At 46.2% G+C, this 19,720-nt stretch overlaps 1 protein-coding gene across 2 annotated transcripts in view; it reads right to left on the bottom strand.

The window, feature by feature from the left end:
• The window catches only part of LOC129631841 (coiled-coil domain-containing protein 3-like), a 72,201-nt gene that overhangs the window by 48,279 nt on the left and 4,202 nt on the right, over nucleotides 1-19,720 (bottom strand). The window contains exon 3 of one of the 2 annotated variants that reach the window (XR_008704197.1): nucleotides 5,744-5,865. Coding sequence is in view for 1 of the 2 variants with exons in the window: in XM_055553101.1 (XP_055409076.1) it covers nucleotides 19,428-19,619 (192 nt within the window). In the remaining variant the exon portion in view is untranslated. Of the gene's footprint in view, nucleotides 1-5,743; nucleotides 5,866-18,519; nucleotides 19,620-19,720 lie in introns of those variants that run through there. The other variant, XM_055553101.1, reaches the window with a different exon arrangement.

The following is a 19,720-nucleotide window of genomic DNA, read 5'->3' on the forward strand; positions in this document are numbered from 1 at the left end:
GCCCCTGCACAGACTAGAGAGGAATCCTGAGAGGCCCCTCGCAACTCATATGGAGACTTGACTTTGCTGAGGCAACATGAGTGGGTTTGAGGTCCTGGTCGCAACTCGAGAGGAACCCCAAATTTTCTGTCGCGACTGGAGAAACCCCAGGAGATTCTCCGCTCAACCTGAGATGAGGCCCCTTTCCACTGCACCATCTTAAGAGAAATCCCACCTTCCCTCGTGAGCCTCGAAAGGGTACTTGGCACCCTTTAGTCAACTCAAGAAGTTCCCCGACAAACCCGTCTCCACTGGAGAGAAACACCGAGCTTCCTGCCACACCTCAAGAAGAGCCCCGGTTTCCCCTCCTCATCTCGAGATGAGGGTCCATTTCCCTTCTTCATCTGCAAAGGAATCCTGACGTTGCCGTCGCACCTTAGGAGGATGCCAGTCTCACCTTGAAACTCGAGAGGAACTCCAGGGGTCATGCCACTGATTGAAAAGACCCCGATGTCCTCGTCCACTCGAGATATGGCCTCATTCACCTGAAAAGATGCGAATGTCACCCTGAGTATCAACTCACGACATGAAGGGAGGACTGAGAGCCCTGTGGCACTTCTAGAATTAGCCCATGATCCCTACCTCAACTTGACAGGAGGCCTCACACCCCTTTTCCACTTTGAGCAGGAAGCAGAGTTCCATGCACCAACACGAGATGACATATGACTCCTCAGTGGAATCTCCATAGGGACCCTGAGATCCTTGTCAGAACTGGAGAGGAACCCTGAGTTTCCCACCTCATCTCGAGATGAGGCCCTAGTTGCCTGCACCAACTCGAAAGGAATCCCGAGAGGCCCCTCACAACTTGAAAGGATTCCTGACTTCCCAGAGACAACATGAGAGGCTCTCTCAGGTCCCCGTGGAAACTCGAGGGAACCCACACTTCCTGCCAAAACTCAGAAACACCTTTAGATTCCCACTTCCATGCAAATTGAGGCCTGATTCCCCTGCCGTGACTCCAGAGCACCCCCATGCTCGCCCTCGCAACTCGAATGGAGACATGACTTCCCAGAGGCAACACTAGAGGCTGTCTGAGTTCCCCGTGGTACCTGGAGAGGAATCCCAAGCCTCCCGCCGCAACTCAAGACAAACCACGAGATTCCCCAGTTAACACGAGATGAGGCCCTTTTCTCCTGCAGCACCTCGAGAGCAATCCCGAGTTCCCTCTCAAAACTCGATAGGAGGCTTGACTCCCTTCATGCAACTCAAGGGCGCCCAGAGATCCTCGTCACAACTCGAGATGAAAGCCGAGCTTCCTGCCACAACTCGAGAAGAGCCCCGTGTGACCCACCTCATCTGGAGATGAGGGCCCATCCCCTGCTTCAACTCAAGAGGAATCCCAGCTTCCCCTCGCACCACAAGAGGAGGTCTGTGTCACCAACTGAGTCTCGAGTGGAACCCCGCGGATCCTGCCACAAGGAAAAAGGGAAAGGACTCCCAGTGTTGCCGTTGCCCCTCAAGAGGAGGCTGGTCTAACCTTGAAACTCGAGTGCATCCCAGGAGACATACCTCAATTGGAAAAGACCCCGATTTCCCCAGCCACTCCAGATAAGCCTGATTCCCCTGCACTGACTCGACTTGAACCCCAAGGACTGACTCAAAACACGAAGGGAGGTGTGACAGTCCCATGGCACCTCGAGAAAAAGCCCCAGATGCCTAGGTCCACTAGACAGGAAGCCTGACACCTCTTTGAAATCTCGAGAGGGAAGCGGAGTTCCAAGTCTCCACACGAGACGAGGCCTGATCCCCTGTTGAAATTCCATTGGAACCCCGAGATCCATGTCAGAACTGGAGAGGAACCCTGAGGTTCCAGCCTCAACTCGAGATGAGGCCATATGCCCCTGCACCGACTGCAGAGGAATCCCAAGAGGCCCCTCGCAACTCGAATGGTGAGTTGACTTTCCTGAGGCAAAACGAGCGGGTTTGAGGTCCCCGTCACAACTCGAGAGCAATCCAAAGTTTTCTGCCGCGACTCAAGAAACCCCAGGAGATTCTCCACTCAACGCGAGATGAGGCCCCTTTCCACTGCAGAATCTAGAGGGAAATTCAACCTTCCCTTTTGAGCCTCGAAAGGGTACTTGACAACCTTTTGGCAACTCAAGAAGTTCCCCAACATGCCCGACTCCACTCGAGAGGAACACCAAGTTTCCCGCCACAACTCAAGAAGAGTCCTGATTTCCCCTCCTCATTTCCAGATAAGGGTCCATTCCCCTGCTTAATTTGCAAAGGAATCCCGATATTGCCGTCGCACTTCAGGAGGAGGCTGGTCTCACCTTGAAACTGGAGAGGAACTCCAGGGGTCATGCCACCGTTCGAAAAGACCCCGATGTCCCCGTCCACTCAAGATATGGCCTCATTCCCCTTCTACGACGCGAATGTCACCCCAAGTATCACCTCATGACATGAAGGGAGGATTGAGAGACCCGTGGAACCTCTAGAAATAGCCCCTGATCCCTACTTCAACAAGACAGGAGGCCTGATACCCCTTTTCCTCCTCAAGCGGGAAGCGGAGTTCCACGCCCCAACATGAGACGACGTCTGCTTCCCCAGTGGAATCTCCATAGGACCCCGAGATCCCTGTAAGAGCTGAGGAGGAACCCTTAGTATCACACCTCAACTTGAGATGAGGCCCTAGTCACCTGCACCAACTGGAGAGGAATCCCCAGAGGCCCCTTACGACATGAAAGGATTCCTGACTTCCCAGAGACAACATGAGAGGCTCCCTCAGGTCCCCGTTGGACTTCGAGGGAACCCACACTTCCTGCCGCAACTCAAGAAACCCTTAAGATTCCCCCTTCCATGTGAATTGAAGCCTGATACCCTGCCTTGACTCCAGATCACTCCCGCGCTCACCCTGGCAACTCGAATGGCAACTTGACTCCCTGAGAAAACACGAAAGGATGCCTGAGTTCCCCATGGTACCTGGAAAGGAATCTCAAGCCTCCTGCCACAACTCGAGAGAAACAACGAGATTCCCCCGTCATCGCCAGATGAGGACCTTCTTTTCCTTCAGGACCTAAAGAGCAATCCTTAGTTCCCTCTCAAAGCTCCATAGGAGGCTTGACTCCCTTTAGGCCACTCAAAGGGCACCAGGAGATACCGGTTGCAACTGGAGAGGAGAGCAGAGTGCTTTGCTTCAACTCGAGATGAGGCCTGACTCCCCAGGTGAACCTTGAACGCAACCCTGAGATCACTGTCGCCACTGGAAAGGAACACGGAGTTTCTGGACACAAGTCTAGATGAGGCCTATTTCCCATGCAGTGACTTGCGAGGAATCCCATGGTGCCCATCACAACTCGAAATCAGAACTGACTTCCCTGAGGTAATATGAGCAGGACCCTGAGGTCCACGTCGCAACTTGATAGGAGCCCCAAACTTCCTGCTAAGCCTCGAGGAAAACTATGGGATTCTCCCCTCAACGCGAAATGAGGCCCTTTCCCACTGCAGCATCTCGAGAGAAATCCCATGTTCCCTCTTGAGCCTCGAAACGGTACTCCACACCCTTTATGCAACTCAAGAAGTTCCCCAACATACCCCACTCAAGAGGAACACTGATTATCTGGGCCCAACTCAATCTGAGCCCCTTTGCCCCTCCTCATCTCGAGATGAGGGTCGATTCCCCTGCTTCGTCTGGAAAGGAATGCCAACGTCCCTGTCGCCCCTCAAGAGGAGGCTGGTCTCAACTTGAAACTAGAGAGGAACATGGCAGTCTTGCCACAATTCAAAAGACATGGATTTCCCCATCCACTTGAGATAAGGCCTGATTCCCTTGCACCGATTCGAATGGAACCCTGAGCATCAAGTCACAACACGAAAGGAGGACTGATACCCTGGTTGCAAATTTGAGAAAAGCCCCAGGTCCCCAATTCAACTCGACTGGAGGCCTGAAACCTCTTTTACAGCTCGAGAGGAAAGCAGAGTTCTATGCCTCAACACAAGTCGAGACCTGACTCCCTGTTTGAAACTGCAGACACACCCCGAGATTCATGTCAAAACAGGAGAGGAACCCTGAGGTTTCCACCTCAACTCTAGATGAGGCCCTCTTCTATTGCACTCACCCCAGAGGAATCCCGAGAGGCCCCTCATAACGTGAAAGGATTCCTGACTTCCCATAGGCACCATGAGAAGCTCCCTGAGGTCACCGTCGCAACTCGAGGGATCCCAAAGTTTCCTCCCACAAATCGGGAAAGACCTCAAGATTCCCCCTTCAATGCAAATTGAGGCCCTATTCCCCTGCTGTGACTCGAGAAGAATCCCGTGCTTCCCCTCGCAACTCGAAGGCAGACTGGACTTCCCTGGGGCAACACGAGAGGCTCCCTGATTTCCCCATCGTAATTCGATAGAAACCCCAAACTTCTGGCCACAACTCAAGAAAAACCACGAGATTCCCCAGTCCTCACCAGATGAGGCCCTTCTTTTCCTGCAGGACCTAAAGAGCAATCCCGAGTTCCCTCTCAAAGCTCCATAGGAGGCTTGACTTCCTTTAGGCCACTCAAAGGGCTCCAGGAGTACTGGTCGCAACTGGAGAGGAGAGCAGAGTGCTTAGCTTCAACTCAAGACAAGGTTTGACTCCCCAGGTGAACAATGAATGCAACCCAGAGATCTCTGTCGCCACTGGAGAGGAACACGGAGTTTCTGGACACAAGTCTAGATGAGACCTATTTCCCCTGCAGTGACTTGCATGGAATCCCATGGTGCCCATCACAACTCGAAATGAGACCTGACTTCCCTGAGGTAATACGAGCGGGACCCTGAGGTCCACTTCACAACTTGATAGGAACCCCAAACTTCCCGCCAAGCCTTGAGGGAAACCAAGGGATTCTCCCCTAAACGCGAGATGAGGCCCTTTCCCACTGCAGCACCTCGAGAGAAGTCCCACATTCCCTCTTGAAACTCGAAACGGTACTCGACACCCTTTATGAAACTCAAGAAGTTCCCCGACATACCCATCCCCACTCAAAAGGAACACCGATTTTCCTGGCACACCTCAATCTGAGCCCCTTTGCCCCTCCTCATCTCGAGATGAGGGTCGATTCCTCTGCTTTGTCTAGAAAGGAATCCCGAAGTTCCCGTCGCACCTCAAGAGGAGGCCGGTCTCACATTGAAACTCAACAGGAACCCTCGTGGGTCGTGCCACAATGCCAAAGACACCGATTTCCCCATCCACTTGAGATAAAGCTTATGCCCCTGCACTGATTCCAGTGGAACCCCAAGTATCATGAATAAATATGAATAAACATTAAAACCATTTTCAGTGAAAAATATCCATATAGAAAAGGCCACACAGATCCCATATTCACCGTGTCTGCTTTAAATCCATCAAGTTTTCCCAAATCACTGAAAATCTCAGTAATACTCTTAAAAAGAAAAAAAAAATGGATGGGAAGAAAAGATATATTCATATAATTGAACAATTGCTGAAATGTAAGTGGGGCTGTGGATTACATTATACTGTACAAACCATATGATTTCCTGATTTTGGAGATTATGTGCAGGTTTTGCTGGAGCATGCACCCATTTTGGATAAAACACAGAGTATTTCAGACGATGTAGCAAATGCAAGCACTTTGTCCCATTGCTAGGTGTTTTCTGTACATTTTAAATTCCCAGAAAGTAAATTATGTCTTAAAACAAACAAGTTAATACTGTAAAAGAAAATCAGATTAGACAGGCATGAAACTTTCCTATAGAGGTCAAGACTTACCCAGATGAAGTTCAAGGGAAGCTGTGATTGATGCTCACTGCGCTTGAAGGAGTCCACATGGAATGAAGAAGTACTGTGGGAAGTCTATTAGTAACCACCATGCCTTGGGTCCTCTGGATGACCTGTTGCAGGAGAAACAGATTTTACAAATAAAAGTTTCCCCATAACTTCACAAACAGTTGTTAGACTACATTCAGTAAAGTTGAATAATTTCCAATCAATTTACAATCATATAAAATACTACAATGTACAATCCCAGTCAATATACAAAAATCATTTGTGTTTCTATACACTAATAACAATCAGAAACAAAAATTAAGAAAATCCCACTTATTATTGCATCCAAAAGAATAAAACATCTAGCAACAAACTTAATCAAGGACATAAAAGACCAGTAGTCAGAAAGCTAGAAAGCACTAATAAAGAAACCAAAGAAAACACAAATAAACAGAAAACTATTCCACGCTCATGCACTGGAACAATGAGGAATTAAAATGTCCATTCCAACCAAAGCCATCAAGAAATACACTGACTGCAATCACAAAATAATATTCAATGGCCTTTTTCACAGAAATAGAAATATTCCTAATATTAGGCTGCTAATATTGAACAGGACTTTAAACGGCCAAGAAAACTCTGATAAAGAAGAACACAACTGGAGGTATCTTCCTCTCTGACTTCAAACTACATCATGGACCTGTAGTAACTACCACAGTGAGGAACTGGCATGAACACAGACACATGGAATCCAGGAAAGAATAGAGAGCCCAGGAATGAACCCATATGTACCTGGTCAGTTCATGAAAATCAAACCAGGAACAAGTGAAGAGGAAAGGACAGTCTTCTTAAGAAACACTGACAGGAAAACTGGCCACCTACTTGGAAGGACATCAGTGAAGGTCATCCTCTAGATCATCTAACAGAAATTAAACAGAAAACCCGCCATTTTGCATATGGAGCTCTTCCCCCCCCGCCCCCCCGAGTCCTGAGACGGACCTCCGGTCAGTGCTCAGCTGGACATAGGAAACGTTTACTTCGTCCTCATTTTTCCCTCCTGCAGCGCCACCCTGCTGGCGGGCACTGAGGCAACCCCGCTCCTTTCAGCCGGGACACAGCCCTGTTACCCAGGAGCCTGAGCCCTGAGAGCCCTGAGGAGACAAAACTGCCGCCAGCTGGTCACCCAGCCCAGTCTGAAGGCAAAGCGTCCTGCGCCCGTGGGTCAGAGGGGGTTTTGGCGCCCCCTGCGGGCCGCCAGAGAAGAGCGGGCAGCCCCGCGCTCACAGACCTCAGAGGGCTCACCCAGAAGCAGCTCTGCTGTGAGCACTCAGACTGGAAACCCAAACTGAAATGGAGAAAAATAGCTCCATGACCCTCCTCAAAACATGGCTAAAGAACAATCAGAGCCTGTATCAAATGCAGCCATAAAAAGGAACACATTTGAGTCAGTTCTAATGAAGAGGATGAACCTAGAGCATATTAAACAAGCAAGTCAGTCAGAAAGAAAAAACATGGAATCGAGAAAGATGGGTCTGATTAATCTGTTCACATAGCAGCAACAGAGATGCAGACATATAGAACAGACTTACGGACAAGGGTGCGGAACAAGAGGGAGAGGGTGAGATGAATGGAGAGAGCAGCGTGCATGCATGTACACCAAAATTTGTAAATAGACAACCAGTGGAGATTTGCTGTATGACTCAGGGAACTCAAACTGGGGCTCTACAATAACCTAGCTAGAAAGGTGGGGATGGATGGGATGTGGGAGGGAGATTCAAGAGTGAGGGGACACACGTTCACCTATGGTTAATTCATGTGGATGTATGACAAATCAAACCAATATTGTAAATCAATGATCAATCAACTAAAAATAAATAACTGTCACAAAAAAAAGTGAAATGAACAGAAACACAAACTTTGCAACTAACACCGTAATTCAATTTAAAAAACTATACAATTTTAGAGAACAACAAAAGATCTACATGACCTTTGGTCTGGTGATGAGTTATAACACAACAAAAAATCCAACTTACCAAATTAGGAATATAAATTATTTAAAACATTGACTTTTACAATTTTATACATTTACTCTGTGAAGGACCTTATTCAAGAGAACCAAAAGACAAACTGTTAAATGAACCACTGGCCACCCACCCTTGCCAGGCAACAGAGAAGAGAAAACACTTGCAGGAGTCATCTTACAACAGGAGGTCCTAGTAAGGAAAAAGGAACTAACAAGCTACCACCAACCAGGATTCTGGAGAGGTCAAAAAGAGATGGGAGACTGCAGCCCAGAGGTCCTACCAACTTCCCAGGACCCTCCTCGCTGGAATCCATCTCGGCTGAGTGATGTGTGTGCCCCCAGGAAGGATCCTGATTCAGAATAACTGGCAAGAGACAAACCAGAAATTAACCCAATGACCATAAACCCTGAGATGGTGAGCCACGTGGCAGAGCAGTTCTCTCCGTTTCCCTCACCCTCCTGCCTTCTGCCCTGACAGCCCTTCCCAATGAAGTCTCTCACTTGGACGGCACTCCTCTCCTCAAACAATTTGTTTCCAAATGTCAGACAAGAATCCACTCTCGAGCCCTGGAAGGGATCCTCCTTCCTTCATCAAAACCACAATCCAGGAGAAAATATCTTCCAAATGCTACCTTGTAGAGAAGGCAGTGGCACCCCCTCCAGTATTCTGGCCTCAGAAATCCCAGGGACAGAGATGCTTGGTGGGCTACAGTCCAACAGCAGGGCACTTCTGAGGGGAGGAAACAGTCCCAGGGAAGCTGAGGCGCTTGCCAAAGGCCCCAGAGCTTTGGATGGCACAGCCAGAACTGTGGCTGAGGACTCCCAGTGGCCAGGCCTCTTGATCCTGGCCTCTCTCACCAGGTACATGTGTGGAAAACTAGAATCAAAAATATGCCTGAGGGCTTCCCTGGTGACTCCGTGGTAAAGAATCCGCTTGCCAGTGCTGGAGATGCAGGTGTGATCCTTGCTATGGGAAGATCCCACATGCTATGGAGCCTGTGTGCCACAACTGCTGAGCCTGTGCTCTAGATCCTGGAAGACACAATGCCAAGCTCACATACTGCAACCACTGAAGCCCGTGAGCCTGTGCCCCACAACAAGAAGAGCCACTGCAGTGAGAAGCCTGCACACCACTAGTTATGGCCCACGCTCACCCAAACTAGGGAAAAGCCCACACACAAAGACCCAACACAGCCAAAAATAAATACAATTGTTTTCCTTAAAAATGCATATCTGACAAAGAATCTCTACTCAAATTGTCCAAGAACACTAGAGCAAACAAGCCCATTCATAATTGGTAAAGATTGAAATAGACACCTGGCCACGGAGGGTATGCTGATAGTAAACTATCCTACAGAAACATACTCAAGATACTGGTGGGATGCATGCACAGCACCCTTTGGAAGACAGTATAACAGTTTTTTTTCAGTAACCACATGGGACAAGCACTGAATTCTATACATGACAAGTGGTGGAAGCCAGGTATCTTACCATTGGAATGGGAAGTTATGGAGAAACAAAAGGAAAGGTTCCAAGATCCATGGAGACATCATCACAAATTACCTTTAACTGAATATGTTCAAAGGTAAGCTGGAATACATGTATATATTTCCGAATATTGTCAGCTGAGCATATTTAGCTCCTACATGTATGTTTTGCATATCATTCTCTAATGAAAGGGAACAGGAAATGTTCCTGGTGGTCTGTGGTAAAGGATCTGCCTACCAATGCAGGGAACACGGGTTCAATCCCTGGTGCTAGAAGATTCCACATGCCCAGGGGCAACTAAGCCCCCATACAACTACTGAAGTACTTACATGCTCCAGAGCTCAAAGTTCTGCAACCAGAGAAACTGGTGCAAGGAGAATCCATGGCACGGCCACTAGAGGGCAGCCTCTGCTCACTACAACTAGACATCTAGCAACGAAGACCCAGCATAGTCAAAAATAATTCAATGTTAAAAAAAAAAAATAAAAGGACAGAAGTTCTTTGACTTAATGACTGAGATTAGGGGTGAGGCAGTACATATATGAGACAGGATAATCTTAAAGTATGAGAAAGTAAAGAAAGTAAAGACAACTATCAAGCTGTCCAAACTGATAAAAATGAATGATTACACAGTTTTATCTGTATACATTAGCAAATAATAATCTGAAAAGGAATTAAAAAAAAAAAAAAACAACTCCCTTTTAATAATGTCAACATTAATAAAATACTTTGCCATGGATGTAATGAGGATGACAAGACTGGCACACTGGAAATTATACACAATTGCTGAAAAAATATCCTGAATACATGTATAGATATCCCATAGCAATGGAAAGACTTAAGATGGCAATACCATGGAATGCATCTTCAATCTGAAATGAAGATCCAATATGACTTGATCACTCAGAGCTTTTGTGTCATAAGGTTTTCTTAAAGTATAAAAGAGACAGAGAAAGCTGCTGATATAGACTTCAGATGGTTGCAGTAAGAATACCCCCTGCTGGTCTTTAGCCAGATGTTATACAGCCACTGCTAAGTCACTTGAGTCGTGTCCGACTCTGTGTGACCCCATAGACGGCAGCCCACTAGGCTTCCCGTCCCTGGGATTCTCCAGGCAAGAACACTGGACTGGGTTGCCATTTCCTTCTCCAATGCATGAAAGTGAAAAATGAAAGTGAAGTTTCTCAGTCATGTCCGACTCTAGCGAACCCATGGACCAGCCTACCAGGCTCCTCTGTCCTTAGGATTTTCTAGGCAAAAGTACTGGAGTGGGGTGCCATTTCCTACTCCAATACAGCCACTAGCAGTCTGCTAAGGAAAGAAAGGCAATGTCTCAGAGAATGGCACCACGCCCCTCACCCACAACATGCATTGAGATAACATTGGTAGCAGGTGAGTCATCCTGGGCCATAAAATGATTGACATGAATCTTGAAGAAAGGCAGATTTCCAGGCAAATATATTGTTTCATTAACATAGATTAGGAGAACAAGGTATGAGTAAGACATACTGGTTTGTCAAGTCAGTTCTGAGCCTTTAGGGGGAACCGACCTGAAGACAGTCTAGCGGAAATACGTAGTATATTAACATAGCTTAAGACAAACATTTCCTTACGAAAAAATGCATTGCTTAGCTCAAGGTTTGAGAAAAGTTAAGTTCAGGTGGAGCCATGAATCATCATGGCAACACAGAATTTTCAGAGAAACATCCTTTTAAATTTGTATGGAGAAGGGGAAAAAATGTAACACCAGTTTGTTTCCTCCGGCTGCTTAAGAGACATAGAAAAAAACATCTGACACTTGCAGCCTATTCCCTCTGTCTGAAGACCCCCAGCCTTCCTGCCTATTACTCTCTCAGGGCCTTTAGGAAGCAATACACAAGCTGAAAATAGCATACACGTGGAATGACAAGGGACTCCAAAGAGCCAGAACCATCATGTGAGTCTGCAGTTTTAAGGTCCTCTGGTATGCTGTGCTAAGTCGCTTTAGTCACGTCTAACTGTCAGAGCCTGCCAGGCTCCTCTGTCCATGGGAATTTTCCAGGCAAGAATACTGGAGTGGGTTGCCCTGCCCTCCTCCAGGGAATCTTCTCAACCCAGGGATCGGATTCCTGCATTGGCAGGGAGGTTCTTTACCACTAGCACCACCTGGGGCAAAAGTGCCTAAACCGAGATCAGGGAAACCCAGTTAGGAGAAGGGACTCAGAGGAAAGGAAGTGAGGGAAGGAGACTCTTAGTCACACTCAGAGAAACCCAGTAGGTAGTTCTGCAGGTTGAAGAGGGGAGGAAGCAGGCTGGAGCTGTGTAAAAGATGAAAGAGGGAACTAAAGCAGGGGCCCCCAACCTCGAGGATCTAATGCCTGATGATCTGAGGTGGGGCTGATGAAATCATACTAGAAATAAGTGTTTGGTCACTCAGCGGTGTCCAGCCCTTTGTAGCCCACCAGGCTCCTCAGTCCATTGAATTCTTCAAGCAAGAATACTGGAGTGAGCTGTCATTTCCTTCAGGAGATCTTCCCGACCCAGGGACTGAACCCACATCTCCCGCACTGTGGGCAGACTCTTTACCAAGGGAGCCAACAGGGGGAAAAAAAATAGAAATAGAGTGCACAATAAATGGACTGCACTTGAAACATCCCAAAACCTTCCCCCACCCCTGTCTGTCAAAAAATTGTCTTCCAAAAAAACTCCCGAGGTCAAGGAAGGAACTTCAAGTGTACTCGACTGTCCCAGGTTGCTGGCTTAGGGAGATGCTGAAGTAGGGATGTCCCAAGAGGTAGAACCTCCCTTGCGTGGGGTCCTCAACAGACCTCCGATAGCCTTGGTGATGAAGGGAGAGATTTGTTTCATTTTTTTTTAATATCCTTATGGGATAAACTTAAAACTTAGAAATTCTCCTACAGTCTTCCTAATAAAATGTTTTATTTCTTTACTGATATGTGAAGTACCAACTGTGACAATCACTGTTCTAATATACCTCATAGTGTTGCTGACACTATTGGTATAATTATGTGAAACTGAACTTATTCAATAAAAATGATGAAGCATCTGCCCTGTGCCCAGCACTTTCCAAGGGTTGGAGAGTACAATGAAAATACTCCATAAGATGCACAGCTGGTAGGCACATTCTTTAAAAAAGACTTTTACATTTCCGCCAATAGTTTATTCTCAATGTCAACACTTGCCAACTAATGACCATGCTGGGTGGGAAGCTCATTAAAAACCCAGGAGCCAGGGTTCCTGGAAGGATATCCCATTCTCCCTTGGACAGTCCTCCACCCTCTCTGGCTCTCAGTTTCCTCATCTGCAAAATCATGGACAACTGACTATAATTCATCCCTGGAACCCAAGTCTATTGAGGGGGAGGGGGAAATATTACTCCAAGGCCTGTATGAGAGACCAGATTGAAAGAAAATATGTCATTGCTGGGTTTTAGTCAGAGAGATACAATGAAGGAAGGAGCCCCTGGCCCTGCAGGATTTGCCTAGGGGTCTAGTCTGGGAAATTCTTACACATCAGGAGATGGATCCAAGCTGGATTTCCACCAACAAGAACATCCATACAAAGGACAAGCCTGCATAGCTCTGTGCCCATCAGCCACAGGAAGAGACTGCCTCCAGACAGTCAGCAGTATTTACAAGTGACCTCCTAAGGCCTTCACCAAACTACAGGGGCACTTCTTGGTTTTCTGTTTCCCTCACTTTTCTGACTCTCTTCTTAAAAAAACACACATTTCTTCATAGAATGCCACAGTGGAAGGAAAATTTAATATCCTTCTAAGGAGAATTTCTAAGTTTTAAGTTTATCCCATAAGGATATTAAATTTTATTTTAGGCCTTCAATTTTTAGACCTCAATTTGCAAAGAATTTGGAGCTTGTTTGTTTTTTTTTGTTTGTTTTTGTTTTTTTTTTTTTAATTAAAGCACCACATAATTTAAAAATTTTACACATTCTAATTATTCAGTTCCAAAACCCCAAACTTATTGCACAGGGTCCCCATGAAAAGGCCCCCTCTCAGAAGGACAGCCACAGATTCCACCATGAAAGGGCAGCAAGGTGCCCTCCTCCCTTCTTTTTCTGCCTGGGTGGCCACCAGATGTTTAAATCCATCCACCCTACTAAATATCTAGGGTGAAACTGGTGGACCCTTCCCTTTCCCATTCCAGCAGGTGGTCAAGGGCCCACTGGGCTGCAAAGTGGCAGAAGCAGGGCTGGGCCAGCCAGCCAGAGTAAGGGTTATGAAGTCCCCGCAGGTGAAATCACCAGGAAGGATAAATCCCTTGGACTTCCAGCAGGCACTAGGCTGCTTTGGAAAACCCACACGGGTCTGAGCTTTATGTGAAGGGGTAAAGTGGTAAAGGCCTTGGCCCCAAAGGCGAGGCCTTTCCGTGACCACCAGGTTAGGGGGCTCCGAGACTGTGCCAACAGAGAGGGCGTAATACGTAGTTCCCTGCTCCACCGAATCCCAGTTCCCTTACCTGTGGTCTGCACCCCTCCGCTCCGCTCACTGGATGCTGATCCCTGGGGACTCAGGAGTGCACAAAATGGGCCTTTCCAGCCGCAATGGTGACCCCTGAGAGCACAACTGTGACCCCCTGCCCCCGACGGCTCCCAGTGCCCACCCACCCCACCCCAACACGTGCTCCTGGTGCACCCCGCCCCCACGCCCACTTCCAGGAGAGGCACGCGGGCCTCGATACTGCCCCAGGTGAAACACAAGGACAAGCAAATCCACCCCACAGAGACAATCCAAGCTTTTTATCAGCTGATCTGTCTATGATTCAGGGATAAAACTATGACTACAGAAAGGAAAGATGACCTGACCTAGGACCGCCATGATATTCTATAGAACCAGACAAAATTGGTTACAAGGAAACTTCTTTTTTTCTTGGAAACCATAAAGTTGGTTCTTTTGCATATTCAATTAAAAACAATTAGCTTGTTACGAAGGCCTGCCTAGGGCAACGCTTGAAGTTAATCCTTGCCACAGAATTCAACAACTTCCCTGCTGGCTCAGACGGTAAAGTCTCTGCCTATAATGCGGGAGACCTGGGTCCAATCCCTGGGTCAGGAAGATCTCCTGCAGATGGGAATGGCAACCCACTCCAGTATTCTTGCCACCACCCGCCTCCCCCAACCCTCGCCCCCCCCCCCAAAAAAAAAGCGGCTCAAAGAAATTTTTTAAATCTCAGGTGGAAAACTAGAAGATCCCTTGTCTGTCTGTCTGGATTTATGTATGTCTCAGTGTGAGTCTTCTGTTTTTTGATAATATTGCTCAAGTTCTGAGTTCTTACTTAAATGGCCTCAAGAAAAGGAAGCTCTTACAAATCAAACAGTTGGAAATATAAGAAAATATTGACCTATATGAATTTCAGATTCACATGAACTGGGAAATAGTCAATATTAAATATCTAGTATTTTTTTTTTTGCTACTCTACTGTAGACATATCTAAGAGTCATTAACATTAAGCACAAAATTTTCATAGTGCCTAGGTTTAGTATAAGTTAAAAATTGCTATATTGTTGTATCTGTCACAAGCTTGTCAACAAGAAAGTACCTCTAAACAACAACAAAAAAACTAAAAAATGTAAATATGATATGAGCTTTTAGATAAAATATTAACAATAATTATACTCTAAAATTTATATTTTTATAAATATATTATTATAATATTCTAAAATTTTTCTCAACATTGAAACTTTGGTATCTAACACAGCAGCTGCCTCATGGCAGTCACTCAAGAGTCACTTGCTAAATACTGGACTCAACAATTCCACAAAATGAAGTGTGTACTGATATAATGTCATACATGACCACACTCCATGTAATATCCATGGACTGGAAACAGTATAACTACCTATCAACAGGGAACTTGATTAAATACACAGTAAGGCATTAATACAATGGAATACGACACAGCTGTTTAAACCAACGTACATGTCTAGATATAGAAACTTACATGTCTACTTACATGTACCCACTTGTGAACAAAGAAGGGCACAACCACGTGTGCATATTGCAGTGCCACTGGTACCAAAAGTGTGTGTTAGTCACACAGTCGTGTCAACTCTTTGTGACCCCATGGACTGAAGCCCATCAGGCTCCTCTGTCCATGGGATTCTCCAGGCAGGAATATAGGAGTGGGCTGCCATGCCCTTAAAGAAGACAGTGAATCTTGACTGAACTGTTTATTGGTTGAGAATACTCATTGGAAGCTTACAAGAAACTATTAACAGTGGTTATTTGGAGGGTGGGGTGGGAACTGGGTGGATGGGTGTCAGAGGTGGGAGAAAAAAACTCTACTGACTACCATTTTACACTTTCAGATTTGGGAATCCACATGAACATGGTTTATAACTCAGTACATGAATTTTTAAGTGCTCTGTGACCAGAACCCAGTAAATTCTGTTGAATGAATTACAACACACATGAGAGCTTCCCCATCATCTGTTCCCCTCTCCACCACCTACCCTGCCACCATTGCTCCCACTGCCACTGCCCTGGGAAGATACAGGAAGCTTTTTAAAATTTTCATCATCTTTAAGTTTTAAAGCCATACTTTCTAACTATCCATTTATAGTCATAAACCCCTCCATCACTCTTTACAAATGACAAAGTGCTTTCAAACCTATGATCTAACTGGGTCCTTAGGACAACCTGAGACAGTTTATATGTTTTGAAAGTGAAAGTCGCTCAGTGGTGTCCGACTCTTTGTGACACCATGGACTATAGAGTTCATGGAATTCTCCAGGCCAGGATACTGGAGAGGATAGCCTTTCCCTTCTCCAGGGGATTTGCCAACCCAAGGATCAAACCGAGGTCTCTTGCACTGCAGGGGGATTCTTTACTAGTTGAGCCACAAGGGAAGCCCAAGAATACTGGAGTGGGTAGCCTATCCCTTCTCCAGCAGATCTTCCTGACCCAGGAATCAAACTGGGGTCTCCTGCATTGCAGGCAGATTTTTTACCAACTGAGCTATCAGGGAAGGAGAAAACTGAAGTTTTGGGAAATTAAGGGTTCTGCCTGAGGCCATGCCTCTGAAAATGGCACAGCCAATCCTGATTGCCTGATGAGGATGGCACCTCCCTCACCATCCTTCCCAACTCTAAAAAGGGGAAAAAGAAAGATGACAGGAGGTCTTCCACAGATTTTATGTCAGTCCCATGACACTCTAGGTCAGATTGATGTATGTGTGGGTCAGTCTGGGTCACGGTCCCGGGGGACAGGACTTGCTGAGAGAGGAAAACAGCCAAATTTTGTTTTGATTGTTACACTCACCGAGCAGGGAAGGAAAAAAGGAAAAGAAAATGTTCTTGGCTGGCGTGGAGAGAACCCTACCAGAAAATGGGATGGATGCTCTAACTTGCCAAAGACATCCCCAGAGGCCCCATTAACAACATGATACTGAACCAGAGAGATGCTGAACAGTTAGGAGTGCTGCTGATTCCCTGGCAACTTTTGAAAGCAAACATATGTTTCCACTGACTGAAGCAAGGGACGGGTGGGTGGGGGGAGGGGGGAGTGGTGGGATGTCTAAGGATGGAATTAGAGAATGGGAGGATTTGACTGCTGAGGACGGAGTTGCAGGTTGTCCTGGGTATGTATCACAAAAAGTTTCCCTACATCAGCTTTTCCTCTGGTTCAATTTCTTAACCTCCAGATTGATCCTAGAGTCCCAGATTCATGTGATGCTGCAAGAGAATGAGAAGGAGGAGATGCACCCTTCACGACCACGATCTAAACACACTGTTCAAGATGACTGGGGACTTAGAAAAGAGCAGCAGCAACAGTGGAAATGATGAGAATTCATCAGTGTGCCCCCCTAAATTCATCATCATCTAAGGCACAGAATGTGATATAGGGAAATTGTGTAATGTGCACTGTCCAGGGCCATTCATAATGGTCTCAGAACAAATGAAGGATTCACATGTTCCCATTAACAAGAGTCTAACTGGAATAAAAAGGTGACCCAAACAAGCTCCTCTGACCCCATCTAAGATGGAAGACCCATCACCTTAGGAAAAACAGACTGTTTGTGTCGTAACATGATTTATTTACCCTGCATAGGAGAGAAAGCAGGATACTCATCTTCACACAGAAAAAGCAGAGAGGACTTCCCTGGTGGCACAGTGGATAGGAATCCATCTGCCAGAGCAGGGACATTGGTTCAATCCCTCGACCAGGAAGATTCCATAAGCTGCAGATCAACTAGGCCCGTGTGCCAAAACTAGTGAGCCCACAACCCACAACTACTGAAGCCCATGTGCTCAGAGCCTGTGCTCCGCAACGAGGGAAGCTACTGCAATAAGAAGCCTGTGCACTGCAACAAAGAGTAGCCCTTGCTTGCCATAACTAGAGAAAAGCCCTCAAGGCATCAAAGATCCAGCACAACTGAACATAAGTTTTGTGGTTTTTTGTTTGCTTGTTTGTTTGTTTTTAAGGCAGATAATTTTTAGTTTTAGTTTGTTTGTTTGTTTTTTTTTTCAAGAAAGGAACAAGTAACTGTCCATAACTCTTCATCTAATTCTGACACCTTCAATTCACACCTATTTTAATCACTGCAGAGAAAGTAAAAATTTCTCAAGGAATATCATAAAATATAAATGCTAGCACCTTAGTTTTATTTTAAACCTAAATTCTCAAATGAACTAGCTAATTTAACTCAGCTCTGATGTGGTACCTTTCAAAGTGGGCAGAAGGAGCCAACATGTGATACATACAAAGTCCATCAACACCTCAATTTGGCTCTGTCAGCAGCTCAGCAACCTGGAACAATTAATTCTCTTCCCCCAAAAGCTTCTGACTCAGTGAAAACACACATACCACCCTCTGTTATCTAAGAAACCAGGATGATGAAAGGGAAAAGGAATTCTCCCCAAGATCAACATCTGACCACCCAAAATAGGACTGCCTTCACATTAAATCAATTTTCCACAGTCCCATTGTTCTATTTGTTTCAAATGATGGAAAATCTAATTGCAGTAAATGTTAATAGCTTCATTGTGTGACCACAGGGCTAATCAGCTATATTTCTAAAGAGTTTGGGGCTCAGCTGTGAGGAATTTTTGGATCAATATCTGATCTCTTGACATCAATGTACTATTACCAAGGATTTAGGACATGAAGCAAAAATCCAACAAAATGGAGACCCACAGGACCAAGACTAAAAATATTTAATTTGAACATGCTATGGTCTGACCTAGGCTGGGGATCTCAGGCTTATACTTGGTGGGTCCAGTTCAATGTGGAGTGGGCGCTGGCACAGATTAAGAGTCAGGTAGGAAAGAAAAAAAAAAAGAGTGGGGCAGAGGGAAAGAAAGGTGCTTAGATCCATGTGGGGAGTGAAATATATGACAAGCTCTCAGAAAATTTTGGCAAATCTTGAAGAGGGGTCAGGGAGTTGAGAACTGTCAGTAGGGCAGGCCTAAGGAAGGAACCCTGGGTAATGTATGGAAAGGAAGAATCAACACTTTTCCTCAGTCAGATGTACTTGTCCACTATGAGAACAGTTTCTGTGCAAAGAACATGAAGAAAGCCTCCAGGTGCCATGGAGCCCTGGGCAGGAGGTTTGGAAGAACAAGGCCACTCCCCTAGGCCCACCCACCAGACAAGAGAAAGACAGCGCCGCCACCCAGGGCACCACAGATGGGGGAAAGAAGGAAACCACCTAATACATGCACATTGCTTCATTAACCCACATCAGAACTGTCTCCTGTGGTCTGTCACATGGTCCTATAAACACCTTGGTGGGAGACTGGGAGCGATGGGCCACACGGCCTCCCTGCTCCCCTGGCTCAGTTGCAACAATGCCACTGCACAGAGAAAGCGATAGTCCTCGAAATATCCCCACAACTCAGGCATCTGCCTCAGACTGAAAGATGCCTTTTCTATCTTCATGCCCAGAGTGATTTGGATCCTTCTGTTCCATGGGAACTAGATCCTGCCACTAAGGGTTTGCATGCTGCAACTGAAGATCCTGCATGCTGCAAGGAAGACTGAAGATCCCACATGCCACAACCAAGACCCAGCAGGGCCAAGTGAAAACATACATAAGTATTTGAAATCAACAACAGAAGTAGTCATAACAGCTCAGTGTATTGAGTGCTTACTCTCAAACACCTCACTAAAGGCTTTTCCTATTGACATTCCCTACATAGTTAAATCATGTCACATCCACCCTAAGATACAGATGTTACAATGGCTTCCAATTTACAGAAGAGGAAACTGAGGCACAGCATGCCAACCTTCAGATCATCTTGTCCCCTCACTCTGGGGACAAGAAGGTTCCTTACTCTGAGGAACCTCATGCCACACAGTACAGCTTGAGGACTCCAGAGTTTATGAGCAGCACTTGTCAACTTCTGGGAGAGCTGTGGAGAGGGTGAAAAATACTTCTTGATCTGGACTTTGGAAGAGGACTCTTGACTCCCTTGCTCACAACATTCATATGAGTCATAGCTATCTTGTTACT

Source organism: Bubalus kerabau, chromosome 17 (genome assembly GCF_029407905.1).
Source record: "Bubalus kerabau isolate K-KA32 ecotype Philippines breed swamp buffalo chromosome 17, PCC_UOA_SB_1v2, whole genome shotgun sequence".
Lineage (NCBI taxonomy): Eukaryota > Metazoa > Chordata > Mammalia > Artiodactyla > Bovidae > Bubalus > Bubalus kerabau.